Raw genomic sequence first — 17231 nt, 5'->3', positions numbered from 1 at the left:
TCTTCTTCCATCATTGGGGATGACGTAATAAGATAAATTCTTGTTAATTATTATTATTAGTGACTAGGATGGAAGGCCTATGATCTCAATTCTTGCCATGAATGTCTCTCTTTATTAATTACTTTTCTTTATTTTGCTTTCTTTAATTGCTTGCTTGATTTACTTTTCTTGCCCTTTTATAAACCAAAACCTCCTTGCCCCTTCATAGCCAATAATTGACCACCTCATTGCAATCCTAGGGAGACGACCCGGAGTCTAAATACTTCAGTTAATTCTTATTTGGGGCTTGTTCTTTGTGACAACCAAAAAAAAAAAATTTGATTGGGAGGATTTTTTGTTGGTGTAGAACTATACTTGCAACGAGAATTCATTCAATTGAAGAAATTTTACATCGACATGGCAAATCTCGTTAAATCAGGGTCACACGTACGCGTCACCTGGCGAAATTCACTCCCACGCGTACGCATGGATCATGCGTACGTGTCGCTGAGCTCGCACTTGTGCACGCGCACACATCACTTGTGCGCACGCACGGATGCTAGAACTTCCAAACTCCATTTCTTCATGGTTTCTTCTCTTTTGCATGCTCTTTTTCTCACTTCTTCAACCCATACTTGCCTTGAAAACCTAAAATCACTTAGCAAACAAATCAAGGCATCAAATGGGATTAAAATGAATAAAATTTAGCAATTAAAAGGCCTAAAAAGCATGTTTTTACTTTCAAGCATAATTTAGGAAGAAATCATGAACCTATGCTATTTCAAAGGATAAGTGCAAGAAAAGTTGATAAAATCCACCCAATTAGAGCAAATAAATATCATGAAATGTGGATTCATCACATCCCCACACTTAAACAATAGCATGTTCTCATGCTATACTCAAGAAAGAAACAAGGGGTATTATATTTATTCAAAGCAAGGAAACTATCTATATGCAATCTATCTACATGAATACAACTACTTAGTCAAAATAAATCAAATTCCAAGAAAGCATATATGAACATGGGGGTTAAAGCAATTTAAATCCATAATTGAATTAAGTTCTAGAAAAGAATTTATAAACTTGCAAGATAAGAATTAAGCATAGGTAAGAACATGTATGTAATTGAGCATTCACTACTAGAAAACTAGTTATTACAGACGGATATTTCCGACGGATTTTATCCCACGGAAATACAAACGGAATTTCCGAGAAATTTTTTGTCGGAAAACAAAAAAAATGAATTAGTATAAATTACAGATAGAAAAGAGAATCCGTCGATAATTCTGTCAAAAAAATTAATTTTTTTCGTGGAAAATAGTTACAAACAGAAAATCAGTCTGTAATTAAAGAGACAAAAATGCTGTATTTTATTAAATTATTACAAACCAATTTTCCGTCTATAATTTAAAATTTTCTGTCAGAAATATCGAGTTAAATCCAACTCTCCCTCCATCATCTCGAGCTCCGCGAACTTCAGAGTCATCTTCCATCAGCGCCTTTCTCCACACTCCAAACGAGAACTCCATTTACACTCCAAACCTTTCTTCTCAGCGCCTTCATCCACCACATTCTTCCATCATCAACACCTTTGGGACTTCTATCACTCGTCATCGTCAATCATCGCTGTTCCCGTGCTGTCCCTTCTCTTCCCCTCTTTTACGAGGACAAACCCTAATCCTCCTTCAGCGACTTTTTCTTCCCTTCAAATCTAACACCGATGCAGTTACCCCATACCAGTGAGCTCCAATTGCAAACTACACACAGAAATTTATGCTCAATTACCCTTCCACAAAATCCTAAACCCTAGCACAATAGCCATGGATCTGGAGGATCAGGACCTTTTGTTAGAAGATGATGAGGTGGAACAAGACTACACCTACTTTCTTCGTCAATATTTGGAAGAGGAAGACCGCCTCGAGGATGACGATGGTGATGGTGTTGTTCACTTAGCTGAACCATCTTTGCACACATATCTCGGTGGTACTTTTTTTTTATATAGGTTAGTTTTTTATGAAGAGAAATGCATTTCTGTTTAACCTAATTAATAATACTTGCATGCCACAGAAATTGAAGACACTCGCCACAGAACAGCTTTCTTGGATGGTGATTCTGTTGTGAACCTTCCCCTGTTTCGCCTTCAAGGTATATCATTATTATCTGTGTTTATGCTGCTTCTGCTCTTCATTACTGTACACAATCAAGGTATCTATATGTTGATACTGCACGAAGATTTGAAAGCTCTAGCACAACGGTGAGAACAACTTTTTTTCCATCATTTCCCCCTTTTTAGAGTTTATTTGTTTATGACTCTTACTATGTTGAGTATAATTGGGATGCTTTGGATATATAAGGAGTTTAAAGAAAAGCAGATATCACTCTTTATAGGTTCTCTCCTGAATGGAGTGCAGGTGACAGCACAAAATCCTGAGAAAGGTGGAACATTTGTGACTAATAGAGAGCGAGTATGTCATATAAAGGTTATAGTCTATAGTTGAGGCTTTAGAAATTTCCTTGCATTTTGCTTGGTTTCACAGATGCTGTGAAACAATTAGCTGCTGTTATTTGTTGGCTGTCATTTTGATGCTATGGGTTTTCTATTTTATCTTGAGATTATGTTTAGGTGATGAACTTAATTCCAGGGAGAGGTGAGAAAGTATTTAAAAAATTGGAATAGTTTCTCTAGTTAAAATTTAGGTGTTTGCTACTCTGTTGATTGAATCAGTGCTTGTCTGAATGCTTACCATGGTCATCTTCAATAAAATTCGGATGAGTTCTCTTATGACGAAACTGTTGTCGTTTTGGATCATGTTGAAATTCGGTGCTGCTGTTGATGGAGATGAAACCATTGAGCTCAAAGCTGAGGAGTCAAATTGAAGGTTGTTATGATCGATGTTGTTGTTGTTGTAGAAGGAATCTTGGTTTTGGTGATTATTATTCTCAGGTGAGCAATTTACAACATTATTTTGTTGATGAATTTCCATGGATGATGATGATGACGAATGATGACGCCATGTTGTTTGCATTGAAGCGGCTTCAAACTGATGAATTGGATGGTGCTGGTGATGGGACATGCCACCATTCAGAAAGAATTGGTTTTCCATTCAGCCTTTCCAGATCAGGTGACAAACAAGCAATTCTTTCTTTTCTTTTTTCTTTTTAATAATTAGCAAAAGTCTTAAAACCAGAACAGAGTTATGTATGTCCCTAAAATTTGAAGGATAAAATGATTTGTTTACATTAGAGAAGAAACAAAGAGAATTTTGAAGGAGGAGTGGTAGCAAATATGGTAAGAAGGGGACAATTGAAGTGATGATCAGATCAATTAAGGATAAACGTTCATACTTTGTTTAGTTTAGTAGTTTAATTAAGCAATTGAAGTGCTGCCTCCCTTGCTCAGGTGCCTAACGAGACCAAGAAAAATCTCTTGATTGTTTAGTTTAGTAGTTCTTCAATATGGATAAACATTCATACTTTGTAACTTTGTTTAACATTTATATCATACTTTGTAATTTTGTTTCTTTTATCGTAAGCGATAAACGTTCATTTTCACAATTCATGGCAGTGGCAGTGTGTGAAGGAGAGGAAGAAGGAAGCAATGAAAATTCCCATATTGAGGGCTGCAATCATTCCTCACTCTCAACCACTCCTTCATTCTTCTATGTTGATAGGTCAGAGGTTTCATTTTCTGTTGGGTCTTGCCTCCTTCCTCATCCAGACAAGGTACTAAGAGTGCTAAATTCTGATAAACCAATGTCATATTTATGTTTGGATTGGTAATTAGTGGAAGCTAATAGAATGGAATAAGATGGAGAGGAAAGCAAGGGAATGGAATGGATTAACTCTTTTTTTTATGTTGCTTGTTGTAGAGTTTTCTTCTGCTGCGGCAGATTCCATTCATTCAGTCTTATGCTGGAGATGTCAACCGAGTTATCCACATTTTTGGTCAGTGTTTTCGTTGGTTTATGCATCTTATTTGTCTTGTTTTGTTGTTATTGGATTTAATACTTTGTATGGTTTATTGTGGATCTTCCAAATGATACTTTGTTTATATTAGAAGCTTAGTTGTGCATTATTTCTCACTTGATTTCCTTTTTTTTTTGTTGAATCGCCAAATCCTCTTACTGTGTTCTTACTGATTTGCTTCAACGGTTGACTGGGATATTTGTGCTTATCTATGGTTTTGTTGAGAGAAAGCAATTTTCTGCTGACATCTCCTCTAAGTTGGGAAGTAGTTTCTCTATTGTTCCCTTTGTCATTGTGGTGGTAAGCATTCTGCCTTGTCTTTCTCTTATCTTAGTACATGGCTACTATACTGCTATAACATATTATTTTATTATGTGTTCGGAAATCGGAATATATTTCATTTCTTTTGTTTTCAGTCTGTTTGCACCATTCTGACTATGATTGCTACCTTGCATGTTGCACAGCTTTTCTTCTTTCACATCCTCCTTGTTGAAAAGGTAACTTGGCAGTTGCTTGCTACATCATTAATCTGGTTCAATGTGTTATTTCATTTGTAAAACATTAGGCATTAAGAGGAAAAAAGAAAGCAAAAAGAAAATGATGGAAGCCAATTGAAAATTATTTCAATGTGTTATTTCTTTGCTGGAATTTGAATTCTGCTACTACTACTGCTAATGCTTAATTTCTCAATAGAGTTAATGGAATAGAATTCGACGAGATTAAAGTTGAAATCTCCAAAAGACAGCAGTTATCTCCCGAATTTGCAGGTAATCGTTACAATTACTATGCTTCCGAAGACACTTATCTACCTCTTTAATTAAACCTCTATAATCCGTCTCTATCAGCTATCAACCCTTTCAAGAAACTCCCTGCTATTGTTGATGGAAGGTTCAAGCTATTCGAGAGGTACTTCCTTCTTATTTCAATTTCATTTTGATCAATCATTTCCATGAATTTGAACTTCAATTAGACGTGTTCTTTTCTTCTTGGTAGTTACATTATCTAACTCTGACTTTCCAACACAGATTTCGTGGATGGAGAAGTTTTTGCGGAAGGGAACTAAGATCACTGCGCCTGTTCCAATGACACCAGCTGCTGGAACTACTGGACTTGGTGGTTTTGATGTTCAACTATCAAGAGGAAGTTCTCTACGGTCCAATGCAAGTGCTTTGAATGTTGGTGTTCTCCATCTTGTCCCCACTTTGGATGTGTTCCCATTGTTAGAAGACCCAAAAACGTAAGCTTGATTGCTGAATGAGGTGGCTGATGGGCTGCCTATATTTTTTTGTTGATTTCAATTGTTTGTGATACCTATGGAGAGTTGTGTGTGTGTGTGTACACGCAGTGCATGCATGAACCAATACACATAGATTTAGTGGTTATTGTAAGGAAACAAATCTTGTTTATGAAATCTTTGTAAATAATTTTGTTCTTGCCATACTTGAAAGACCCAATAATCAAGATTTGGTCATTCATCACTGAATCTTTTTGCTACTTCAAAGTTCTTATTCTAAGGTGGTTATATGTTATTGTTTTGTCCCCTCCATTTATTGTAAATATTTATATAGTGGGTCCCAAACCTACATAAAAAAGGAAAATTTTGTCAAGAAATTGACAGATGACATGAAAGATATTGCTGAATCTTTATAATATGGATCATAGTTGACCCAACCTAACAAGGCAAAGGCTGGTGTCGTCGTAATAGTATTCTTTTAATGTTTTAACAGATATTGAATTGTGTTTGTACAGGTATGAGCCTAATACAATTGATCTTGCAGATCCTAGTGAATTAGAGTAAGTAACTGACCATCGTTTCACACTTGATCCATGATTCATAGTTTTTTATGCTTTTATGGCTAACATGAAATTCACAACTGATGTAGATATTGGTTCACTATTTTGTCAGAGCACTTGCCAGATCTTGTGGACAAGGTAATCATGTTGTCTCGAAAAAGAGCCATTAGGTTCTACCTGTGTATAGACATTTCTTACAATAATCAAACTGATAATCAATTTTCACTAATGTTAATACATGCATGCATACATACATATGAAAAATTACGAATATAAAAGAAGAGAAAAGATGAAAGGAAATTTAAAACATACGTCACAATAAAAAGCTTTTTCTGGTCTGCGTCTCTGAATTTATTAACTAATTGCAATGTTAATGATAAGCATTCTCATTTATACTTTAGCTTTCATATTTTTCCTTTCCATTGGTTGGACCACATAATATAAATGCTTATTGTTCTTGAGAAGAACATACAGTGGGGTGCATCAGAGCCTTCGTTTATTTGTTTTATTGTTTGGGTATATTGTGTTGTCCATCTTGGTTGAAGTAAATTTTCAAAACAAATTGTGTGAAACTTCTTTCATGGCAGTATATGCTTGTAAGTTCTCGATTAAAATATGATAGGCTGTAGCAAGTGAAGGCAGAACAGATGATGCCAAACGAAGGGGTGATGCATTTGCTCGAGCATTTTCTGCTCACTTGGCACGGTAATACCGACATTCCTATTATGTTTTGATGGTTTGGTACCATTGTTGAAAATTTGGCATCTATTTGCTTATTCTGTACTTGGCTTTTGTTTTCTTCTCTCAATAAACTAACACACCAATTCAATAGGTTGATAGAGGAGGCTGCTGCATATGGGAAATTAGGCCTAGCCAATTTATTGGAAATGAGGGAAGAGTGCTTGAGAGAGTTCCAGTTTGTTGATGCCTATAGAAGTATAAAACAGAGGTAACTATGCTTTCTTTCTTCATATAGCCATAAAACCAAGGTTTTTCTGTCTTGATTTCTTGTCAACAAACTTAGACTACCTTATACATAGTGGTCAGAGAAGTTGTTGCCATGGCCAAAACCCATATACCTTGTTTTTTTTTTCTTATGAACTTTATATTTTTATTATTTATGCCATTTACTAAGCAGGATGTTCATCTATGTGTTTTTGCTCTCATCTTCCCAAAACTCATGCTAATTCTTTGCATCACCATTTTCATTCCCTTGTTAATACACCAATGCAATGTTTATTATCTTTTCACTGCTAGAAGTATTTTTTATAAAAATAATACTCTAACTCTCTCTCTCTCTCTCTCTCTCTCTCTCTCTCTCTTACTTTCTTCTTTTCCATCCCCAATCACAATCTCTTATTCTTTCTTTCCATCTGTAGGAGTTCAATCAAGCTTTCTCAACTTTTACTGACACTGAAACACAACTTTTACTGACACTAACAATTAGTGAAGCTTTAGTTGAATTAAGAAGTCTTCGTTGTCATTAAGTTCTCTATGTGCTAGTCTTATCCACATTTTTGCTTATTCTAGTAGAGGGTTTGCCTTAAAATTTGCTAGTCTTAATTAATCCACTTTTTAATTATTTTATTTTTATTCTGATCTCTGTTTTTCTCTGTTTTGATTCTGTGGCATAAATTGTTCTAGAGGTACCTTTATGAGTGAAGCAAAATTTGTCGTGTGTACATTTAATATAGAGAAGTGAAGTTGGCAGTGATAATGGGGCATTAAAGTATACAACCACTATTTGATAATGGTTCAATTGAGAGTTTTCGTTTAGCTCTTTGTATATTTTGGTATTAAAGTATATGATTGTACTTTGTTATGGCAGGTATACTTTATTTTGGATAATGCTACTACTTAGCAAGCTTGCATTCAGCTACTATGAGGTATTATGTCTTCAAATTTTACTACAGTTCCTCCTTTACCCTCCTTTAAGAAGCTCATGGTTATTGCTTTCTAAGAAGAGATGTGATTCTCTATTTATTGATTCTTTTATAGAAAATTGTTCATGCAAAAAGAGACTACTTCTGGAGTGTAAAATGCTTTAAATAATATGCTTTATTTTTATTCAAGCATTCCAATTCACTCCAATTCCAATTCGGGTTTTGATTCTATTTCAGTCAGGAGATATCAAGATTAACTTTCAATGTGAAGCTTGATGCTACCGATGCAATTTAGTTATTTATTAATATGTTAGATTATTCTATCTTTAAGTGCTAAGTGTAATTTGTGACATTCATGTAACATTAGGATGGTCATCTTATTTTTTTTGGGTATCTTTTTATTAAAACAGTGAGATGTTGGCCAATGATGTTGAAAAATAACATCCAATTTTATAGGTATCATGTAATGAATATTATGTTTATTTATGTGATTTTTGGCTTTCTTTTTTCAATTTACAGTGTTAGATGGAGTAAATTTAGAAAACAAACCTAAAGTATTCATTTTGCAATGGAAAAATTTAAAAAAAAATTCTATTTTACCTTACTGACGGATTTACAAACGGATTTTCTGTCTGTAATCAGAGTGAGATGATTTTCCAAAGTTCAAATTACAGACAGAAAATCTGTCGGAAAATTCGTCTGTAATTACAGACGGAAAATTCGTCGAAAAATCCGTCTATAATTACAGACGGAAAATTCGTCAGAAAGTTCGTCGCTTGCGGGAAATGGATGGAGAATTTATAGAGGGAAAATCCGTTGGTAACTGGTAAAAATTTGTCGGTAATTTTTTGACGGAAAAAAATCCGTCGGTAATTTCGTCGGTAACAAAAAATCTGTCTGTAATAAAGACTAAATCTGTCTGTAAATCTGTCTGTATTAATCAATTTTCTAGTTGTGATTTGAACCCTCACTGGATATGTATCCGCTCTAATTACTCAAGTGTATCCATAGGATGATTACTCATTTCTTCTTTAATCAAGCTTTCTAAGATTTATTTTTCATCTAACAATCAACACTTATTCAATGCATGCATACAAGTATCATGAGGACTTTTCATGGCTGTAATGGGGCTAGGGTAAAGGTAAGGTTATATATGGTCAAGTGTGCTTGAAATTTGCATCTTTGATTAGTCTAAGATCTCACTTAACCTACATAACAACCTATAAAACTCAAAGCAAACTTAACTACCCATTCCTCACTTTTCTTACACACTCATGCATTTTCTTTTTAATCACAACTCTTATGCATTGTTATTGTTACTTTACTTTGGGGCATTTTGTCCCCTTTTTTTGTTGCTTTATTTTTTTTTTCAATACATAATATATACAAAGGTGTCAATGCATATGGTTTAAGTATTTAATGCATGAGTATGTACCCAATTCCCAAGATTTCCAATAAAGGTACAAAAATCTACTTTTACCTCAACCAAAGTTCTCAAACTTCCCCACACTTAGATGATACACTCTCACTAGCCTAAACTAATCAAAGATCTAAATAAGGGACATTTATTTGTTTTTCACTTTAAGGCTAGTAATGTGCTAACTTTAAGAACAAGAAGGGATTGAAATAGGCTCAAAGTTGGTTAACAAGGGAAGATAAAAGGGTAGGCTAGTTGGGACAAGTGAGCTTAATGAAAAGATGTCCTCAATCACATCAAACAATGGACATAAAGAATCAAACAAATCAAATATTACAATCATAAAAGGAGAATAACACACAAAAGAATGAAGATAGTGGTTAATATGATGTAACCACACAATTAGACTCAAAACTCACATGCATATGTGTTCTTAGCTCAAAAACATATTCCACAATACATTTCAAGCAAGTTTCAATCAAAAGTTCTAACTTAAATCAATTAGGATATCAATGCCCTATCAAGAATGTTTTTTTTCTTGGAAAATTTTATTAAATTAACTAAGCTTATTATATGTATGCAAAGAAATTCAATAGACTATGGAAAAATGCAATTAAAGCTCTAAAATATATATGCAAACCAAGAAGAAAAATGCAACTAAGAATTCAAAAAAATGTGAAAATGTTAGGATTAGAGTATGTCACCCAAGATCGTCGATCAGTGGCGACCTCCCCATACTTAAGGGTTTGCACGGTCCTCCGTGCACTCAAAGGTGAGCAAAGGGAGTATGCCGACTTCGGATTGCCACCTTCAGCTGGTGGATCGATCGGCTACTGCATGCTCTTTTTCTCGCTTCCCTTGTTGCTTAATGGTGCATCATCCATGAAAAAAATAGAAAACATGATGGAAATACAAGTAAATGCAAAAACAAGGAAGCATGGATTGCTGGAATGAGGTGGTATTCACTAGAATGAGTGAGTGAGTTAGTTTGTGACATTGATGAAAAGAAGTGTGTGAATTCTAAGTTGTGCAGTTTAGAACACACACATTAACATAGAAGACTATGCCACAATTAGACAAAATAAACATGCACTTCACTCATTCTAGTGTGCTTGAGATGCTTAAAAAGAAACTTGTATGCCAAGATAAAAAAACAAGCAATAAAGAAGCATTAAAGCATTCAAGCAAGAATTAGGTACTTGTGAATTGGATAATAAAGCAACACCTAATTGGCATGAAGTGAAAAACATAGCAAGCGTAATCCACAAAGCTTAAAAAGCTCAAAAAGTGTCATTAGGTAAGCTTATGATCCAATTTTACAATTCCTAATGTTAATGCATCAAGTAGGTGACTTAAATAAAAATCAATCGGAAATGAGCATCACCTAACAAAATATGCATCAACTAAGAACAAATTGCCTATTAATAGATAATAAAATCAAATCACATGGTGGCCAAAACATACAATTTAGAAATCCAAAAGGATTCATGAAGGTAATGTCATAAGTACTTGGTATGTAAAAACATTCAACATTAATAACTCAATACTAATCAACAATTTATAACCTCAATAAGGATATCCATTAAATAAATAGCATTAACAATATCAATAATTAAGCAGGAATATCTCAACAGAATCAATCAATCAACTCAATCATCCAACACTTAGCACCAAAACAGAAAATTAAACTAACTAACTAAACAAATAACTAACTAACAAATTAACTAACTAACTAACTAAAGGTGAATGTGGTGGCTGGTGAAGTATAGTGGCGAGTGGTGGTTGAAGGAGGGAAAGAAGAGATGAGAAGAGAAAAGAAGAGAAGAAGTAGAGAGAAGAGAAGAAAAGAAGAAAAGAAGTATAGTGGTGAGAAAACAGGGGCGTGCGTACGCACACAGGGCCGCGCGTATGCACAAGGGGTCACGCATACGCGTGGGGACGCGTGCGCGTGATGCTTGCGAAAATGGAGATCGACGCGTACGCGTGAAAAGAAAAATTTTAAAGATTATGTGTTCGTACTATGTGTGTGAACGCCATGGGCAGAGGCCTTAAATGAAAGAGTGCCCACGCACAGAAAGGTAAATTTTTTTTTTTGAGAAAATGAAGCGTCAGAATGTAACGCCTGATCCGCCATCTGTGCGTATGCACACAGGTCCGTGCGTACGCACGAGAGGCAAAAAAGAAGGGGGATGCGAACGCACAAGGTGTGCAAGCGCTCCCAACAGGGGGTGTTCATAAGTGTGCGTACACACCCAGAATGCGAAATTGGGGAGGTGTGTGCACACACAGGTGTGTGCGCGCGCACATGCTCTGTTTTTTCTAAAAAAAATTTAGTGTCTTAAGGCACCAAACTTGACATCCAAAATAGCTTTTCAACCCCAAAACATATTATTCCTCAAGAACACATGATCAAAACTAAAATCTAATCAAATTAAGCTTGAAATTAAACTAAACCTAAGCTATCTACAAGAAACAAAATGCAATGAATTAAAACTATATACAAGAGAGGGTTAGAAAGGTGTTACCAAGGTGGGGTGTCTCCCACCTAGCACTTTCATTTATTGTCTTTAAGTTAGACAATTGGGAGAGCCCTTGCTATGGTGGCTTGTGCTTGACTTCCCCACCAATGCTTAAATTTCCAATGTCCTCCGGGATCCCAATCCTAACCATTAACACAAACAAAAGACAACCAAAAATCAAGCTATTTACATATTAACATATTTATAATAGCCAATAATATAACACCATTGCAACTCCCGGCAACGGCTCCAAAAATTTGATGTAAGGGCCAAAGCGGTTAGGAAATTTTTCTCAAATTAGAATTGCCATTGCAAGTATATCTCCCAACCCAACAATTGGCCAACAATCAAATTTAATTCTAAGGATTATCACAATCCAAAACAATTATAAACCAGTAGTTTTTAAACTCTCGAGTCGTCTTCTCTAGGAGTTGCAATTAAGTGATCAATTATTGGCTATGATTGATTGCAAGAGAAGCAAGAAATGTAAATAGTAAGAAAGTAAGTTAACATGCAAGAAATTCAATGAAAACAATTAAATTCAAAGACAATTAATCAAAGAAAAGGAAAATTCAAATGCTAAAAACCTCTTGGCAAGGATTGGGAGCTAAGATTACCTATCCTAGTCATTGACCACTGTAACACCCTAATTAGCCTAAGCTTTACGTCGCGTCGTAAAGCAAAGGTTAATCAGAGATTACGACAGTTCTAAGCTCATACATAATATATTTATAGAAAGAATAATATAAACTAGAAGCCCGATAAAGGATATAGCTCAAAAATAGGATTTCAAAGCGCAAAACGTACTAACGAAGTGTCTAACTTAAAGCACAAGAAACAGATGTGATATAAACAAAGATAATAGAATAATAGTGTAATACCATAAGAAACTAGCCACGGCTCGCGAAGTTTAAGTCGGCTAGCCAAATACAGATATACAGAACCAAACAGTAAAACAGCTTATACAGTTTTGTTCTCTCAAATACAAGCCTCTAGGCTAAACAAAATACAAAAGTGAGAGACATATAAACAAAATAAACCAAAAAAGACTCCAAAAGAATACAAGATCCTCCGCTTCTGTCACCATCCAAAGCAACTCACCGAGGTGGGTTACGACCTGCATCTGAAAAACACAACAGAGAATATGGTATGAGAATCGGAGGTTCTCAGTATAGTAACAATGCCCAGTGATGTAGGATATAAGACTCCGGGATGCCAAAGGCAATCCTAAGCTCCATATCCATCACAAGATTCAAACTTACAGCATTCTAAAACAAATAAGCATAATTATAACAACATTAACTTAAATGAACTGGGTAATCTATCTTAGGCTACTCTAACCAAGCACCACTGTCCTACAGCCTTCACCAACCGATCCTCCATGCGATCCCATCGCCACCGCCTTCCGAACCTCCTCAATCCCAGTAGAAAACACAGATAATATACGATGCAAGTAAAACACAAGTATTGACATATAAGGCAATTAATTCAAATAGCAATTAGACATGTTATACAAATAGGCAAGCCATTACAAGTAGACAAAGCATATAAACAGATAGAAAATGCATATGATAAATGCCTGTCCTACTGGCTGTGATATCACATTGTCAGTTCAATTGCCAACCCGACACATCTCCATGGAGATGTCGCCCTTCGGAATCATCAATGGGAACCCCTGAGATATAGTGCTCAGATCACTGTCCAGGGTTTTGCGCCTGCACACTCTATTGATCCTAAGCGATGCGAGTGGGATACTATTTCCTCAGACCTCACATCTCAATGTAAGTGGGATTAACCACCGTCCTTACGCCGCCGCCGCTACCTCGACAGGCGGGATTAACCACCGTCCCTGCCGGGCGCATAGCGTCTCATAATCTCAGTAAAAACTTTATTTCAGTGGTTTTCAGAAAATATTTTCAGTACACATGGATCCGTCTTCTCATTTCGAGTCCCCGAATCATCTCACCCACTGTCCATTCATATCTCAGTTTCCACACATCAACAGTTTATCATTCCTCAGCACGCCAGAAACCTAGGCCTCCGTTTTCTAAGTTCTCCAATTAATATCATCTACTATCCCTACATCCTTTTCCAATATTTCAAAAGTCTAAAACTAGGCCCAATAGCCCTAAAATGGTGTTAGAGAAGCTTACAACCTTATTGGGAAGGTAGAATAGTTGAAAACAAAATAAAATTTTGAGAAACAGCGCGTGTGCAGCCGCACAAGAGTGTGCGTGCACACGCTCCAGTGAGTTTTAAAATGTGTGCGAGCAGAGGGGTGTGCGTACGCACAGATGTCAAAATTTCCAAGATCTGTTCACTCGCACAACCTGTGCCAGCGCCCCCAACAGACTGGCCTTCCCAACGTGTGCGTCCGCACAGACCTATGCGTCCGCACAGGTTGAAATTCTTCCTTAGATATGTGTGCGCACAAGCTGTGCTAGCGCTGCAAATAGAACGCATTTCCCTGCCTGTGCGTGCACACAAGTGTGTGCGTCCGCACAGATTAAAATTTTTGCAGGTTGTGCATCCGCACAAGGCTGTGTGTGCGCACATATCAAAAATCACAAAATTCTGCAACTCTGCAGAATTTCAGATTTTTAACACCAACTTTGAATGATCATAACTTCCTCTACAAAATTCAAATTTTCACAAACTTTATATCGATATAAAGGGTATTCAAAGATCTTTAATTCTAAATAAATTTCAATCAGTTTCAAAAACCGAGGCAAAAGTTATGATCAAGCAAAGTTCACCAAAAACCCAATTTTACCAAACTTCACCATTTACACAATTTCTTACCATACACATTCCAAATCATACCAAACCATTCAAAAACTTCATCTTTCATCAAAATTAACCTGTTGTGCCATAATATACCAACATTACTACATTTTCCTTCACATTTCATCATCTTCAACATCAACACCAATATATCACACTTTTACAACCATAATGCCAAATCATCAAATTCAACATCACTTACATCATCATTATGCCTTTTCAAGTTACACAATCAATCATCATTATCATATTACCATCATTCATCATACTCAAACCCAACAATCATTAATTCATCATAAATCACCACATATCATCATTTAACAACTCAACAACCATTTAAATTCAAACCTATCCTATCGGTCACTAGCCTAAGTGTCCATGAATATTATATAATACATAGAGGAAACCGAAACCATACCTTGGCCGATCTCCTATATGTCCAAAACTCAAAATTGAGCACCCAAGAGCTTTCAACCAAAATCCAAGCTTTCACTTCCACTCCAATAAGCACAATTAAGTTCTAAAAGCTCCCAAAGCCACAATAATCAAACTATATACATATAAATCACCTCAAATCAACCTAGGGTTCCAATTAAACATAAGTTCACAGGGGTTTAATGGCTCTTACCTCTTCCAATATATTTGGATGTCAAAACCCAAGGCTAAGCAAGGATTAGAACAAACCTAAACATCCAAAATCACAAAAACTCACTTAATCACAAACCCTAAGAATCGAAATTTTGGAGAGAATAATAGAAAGGATTTCGGGGTTACCTCTCCATTTTCTTGTATGGGTTTTGTAGATCTCTTCACAAGGAATGCGTAGCCGCAAACGGTGCGGCGATCGGAGCTCTATAGCTAAAGATATGAGATTCGGAAGAAGATGGTGAATAGTGCTTCTTCTTCCTCTCTTCCCCTTTCTATTTCTGAAGTGTGTGTGTGTGTTTAATCGAGTTGTGGCTGGTTTGGTTCACTTAATGAGCCTTTTATATATTGGGCTTGGGCCCAACTTGGACCCGGTTCAACTCGCTAGCGTTTTTAGCCCGTTTGGCCCAACTTCGGGTCAAACCTTTAAAATTAATGTCCGGTTTTTAACTTCTAATATTTTTCTAAGGTTTTTGCCGGTTTTCACTTTTCTCGTGCGGTACCGGGCAGACTTAGACCGGTTCAACTGTCGGTTCGCAGTTATTCACGGTTTTTTGCAGAAAGCACATTTTATGACTCAGAAAGACCTACTGAGTCCGAAAATCACCTTTAAATCCTCAAATTCTCACTCTAACTTTTCGAAGTCTAATTTGGGCAATTAATCACTTAATTAACCGGTTGATTAGTTGCGGTTCTTACATTCTCCCCACCAAATAAGAAATTTTGCCCTCAAAATTTGAATTACCTGAGAAAAGCTCGGGATAATCCTTTCGCATTTCAGACTCCAACTCCCAAGTACGCTCTTCAATTCCTGCTCGCTCCCAAGCAACTTTAACCAATGGAACATCCTTTCCTCGAGCTTCTTCACACTAGTGTCATCGATCCTCACTGGTGTTACTTGGAAAGTCAAGTTCTCTTTCAACTCGACCGATTCAGGCTCCAACATATGAGCCGCATCCGACGTGTACTTACGAAGCTGTGACACATGGAATACGTCATGCAAGTTAGACAGATGAGGTGGCAAAGCTACTTGATACGCCACCAGCCCGAATCTCTTCAAAATCTCAAACGGTCCTATATATCTTGGGTTCAACTTCTTGGTCTTAATCGCCCTTCCAATCCCATTTGTCGGTGTAACCCTAAGGAATACGTGCTCTCCCACTTTAAACTCTAATGGTTTCCTCCTCTGGTCCGCATAACTTTTCTGTCGACTCTGAGCAGTTAGAATCCTTGCACGAATCTTCTTAATGTTCTCAGTAGTCTCTGCTATTACATCAGGATCCAAAACAATTGCTTTGCCAGATTCATACTAACAAAGTGGAGACTGGCACTTCCGTCCATACAAGGCCTCATACGGAGCCTTCCCAATGCTCGCGTGAAAGCTGTTGTTATACGCAAACTCCACTAATGGCATGTATCGGTCCTAACTTCCGAGTTAATCTAAAACACATGCTCTCAGCATATCTTCCAAGGTTTGAATAGTCCTTTCCGACTGTCCATCAGTTTGCGGATGATATGCGGTACTGAGACATAGATTCGTACCGAAAGCTCTTTGGAAAGCTCCCCAAAACCTTGAAGTGAATCGGGGATCACGGTCCGATACTATGCTTGACGGCATACCATGCAACCTTACTATCTCCTTTATATACAACCTTGCTAACTCCTCCATAGAACAGTTCACTCGGATAGGTAGAAAGTGAGCAGATTTGGTTAAGCGATCTACGATCACCCAAATCGCATCAAATCCCGATCTAGTCCTCGGTAAACTGGTCACAAAATCCATTGCAATTCCTTCCCACTTCCACTGAGGAATCTCAAGTGGTTGTAACATTCCCGACGGTTTCTGATGCTCTATCTTCACTTTCTGACAAGTCAAACACTTGGATACCACAGTTGCTACATCACCTTTCATCCCAGGCCACCAGAACATATTCTTCAAGTCATAATACATCTTTGTGCCTCCGGGATGAATAGAAAACCCACTATTGTGAGCTTTTGACAACAAATCTTGTCTCAAACTTCTGACATCCGATATACAGATCCTTCCCTTGTATCTCCATAATCCTTCACATCCTTAGTGAATTCTTCACATCTATTATCACCAATTGGTTGAAACAATTGCTGAAGCTTATGCTCATCTTGCTGAGCCCTTTGTATTTCTGATTTAAACGTGCTTGAGATCTGCAATTGATTTAAATAAACCCTTCCGAAAACTTCACCAATATCCAGCTTAAGATCCATAAA

At 36.6% G+C, this 17231-nt stretch overlaps 1 protein-coding gene across 50 annotated transcripts; it reads left to right on the top strand.

Moving 5' to 3' along the window:
* Positions 1-1377: 1377 nt before the first annotated feature.
* On the top strand, positions 1378-8134 carry LOC112738344 (pantothenate kinase 2). 50 transcript variants are annotated; one of them, XM_072211926.1, is made up of 17 exons: positions 1378-1962; positions 2047-2124; positions 2368-2923; positions 3011-3101; positions 3545-3702; positions 3849-3924; positions 4177-4245; positions 4410-4442; positions 4639-4712; positions 4791-4851; positions 4971-5182; positions 5695-5739; positions 5829-5877; positions 6362-6444; positions 6572-6688; positions 7568-7625; positions 7860-8134. In XM_072211926.1, exons 11-17 carry the CDS (start codon positions 4980-4982, stop codon positions 7896-7898), a joined length of 594 nt encoding a protein of 197 aa, XP_072068027.1. In that variant the 5' UTR covers positions 1378-1962; positions 2047-2124; positions 2368-2923; positions 3011-3101; positions 3545-3702; positions 3849-3924; positions 4177-4245; positions 4410-4442; positions 4639-4712; positions 4791-4851; positions 4971-4979; the 3' UTR covers positions 7899-8134. The 50 variants fall into 50 exon arrangements, 46 of the variants coding, with proteins under 46 accessions (XP_072068027.1, XP_072068034.1, XP_072068019.1 ...); XM_072211933.1 differs by having other exon boundaries at positions 4362-4442; XM_072211934.1 differs by having other exon boundaries at positions 1411-1959; positions 2391-2923.
* The last annotated feature ends 9097 nt before the right edge of the window (positions 8135-17231 follow it).

This window comes from Arachis hypogaea, chromosome 13, assembly GCF_003086295.3.
Source record: "Arachis hypogaea cultivar Tifrunner chromosome 13, arahy.Tifrunner.gnm2.J5K5, whole genome shotgun sequence".
NCBI classification, from domain to species: domain Eukaryota; kingdom Viridiplantae; phylum Streptophyta; class Magnoliopsida; order Fabales; family Fabaceae; genus Arachis; species Arachis hypogaea.
This window is presented reverse-complemented; position numbering and strand designations above follow the sequence as displayed.

Excerpts from the sequence above, each read along its gene's own strand:
- LOC112738344 (XM_072211926.1), top strand. The coding sequence starts at position 4,980 with ATGGAGAAGTTTTTGCGGAAGGGAACTAAGATCACTGCGCCTGTTCCA. Across the intron at positions 5,183-5,694 it reads TTGTTAGAAGACCCAAAAAC|GTATGAGCCTAATACAATTG; the intron begins GTAAGCTTGATT and ends GTGTTTGTACAG. Across the intron at positions 6,445-6,571 it reads TTTTCTGCTCACTTGGCACG|GTTGATAGAGGAGGCTGCTG; the intron begins GTAATACCGACA and ends CCAATTCAATAG.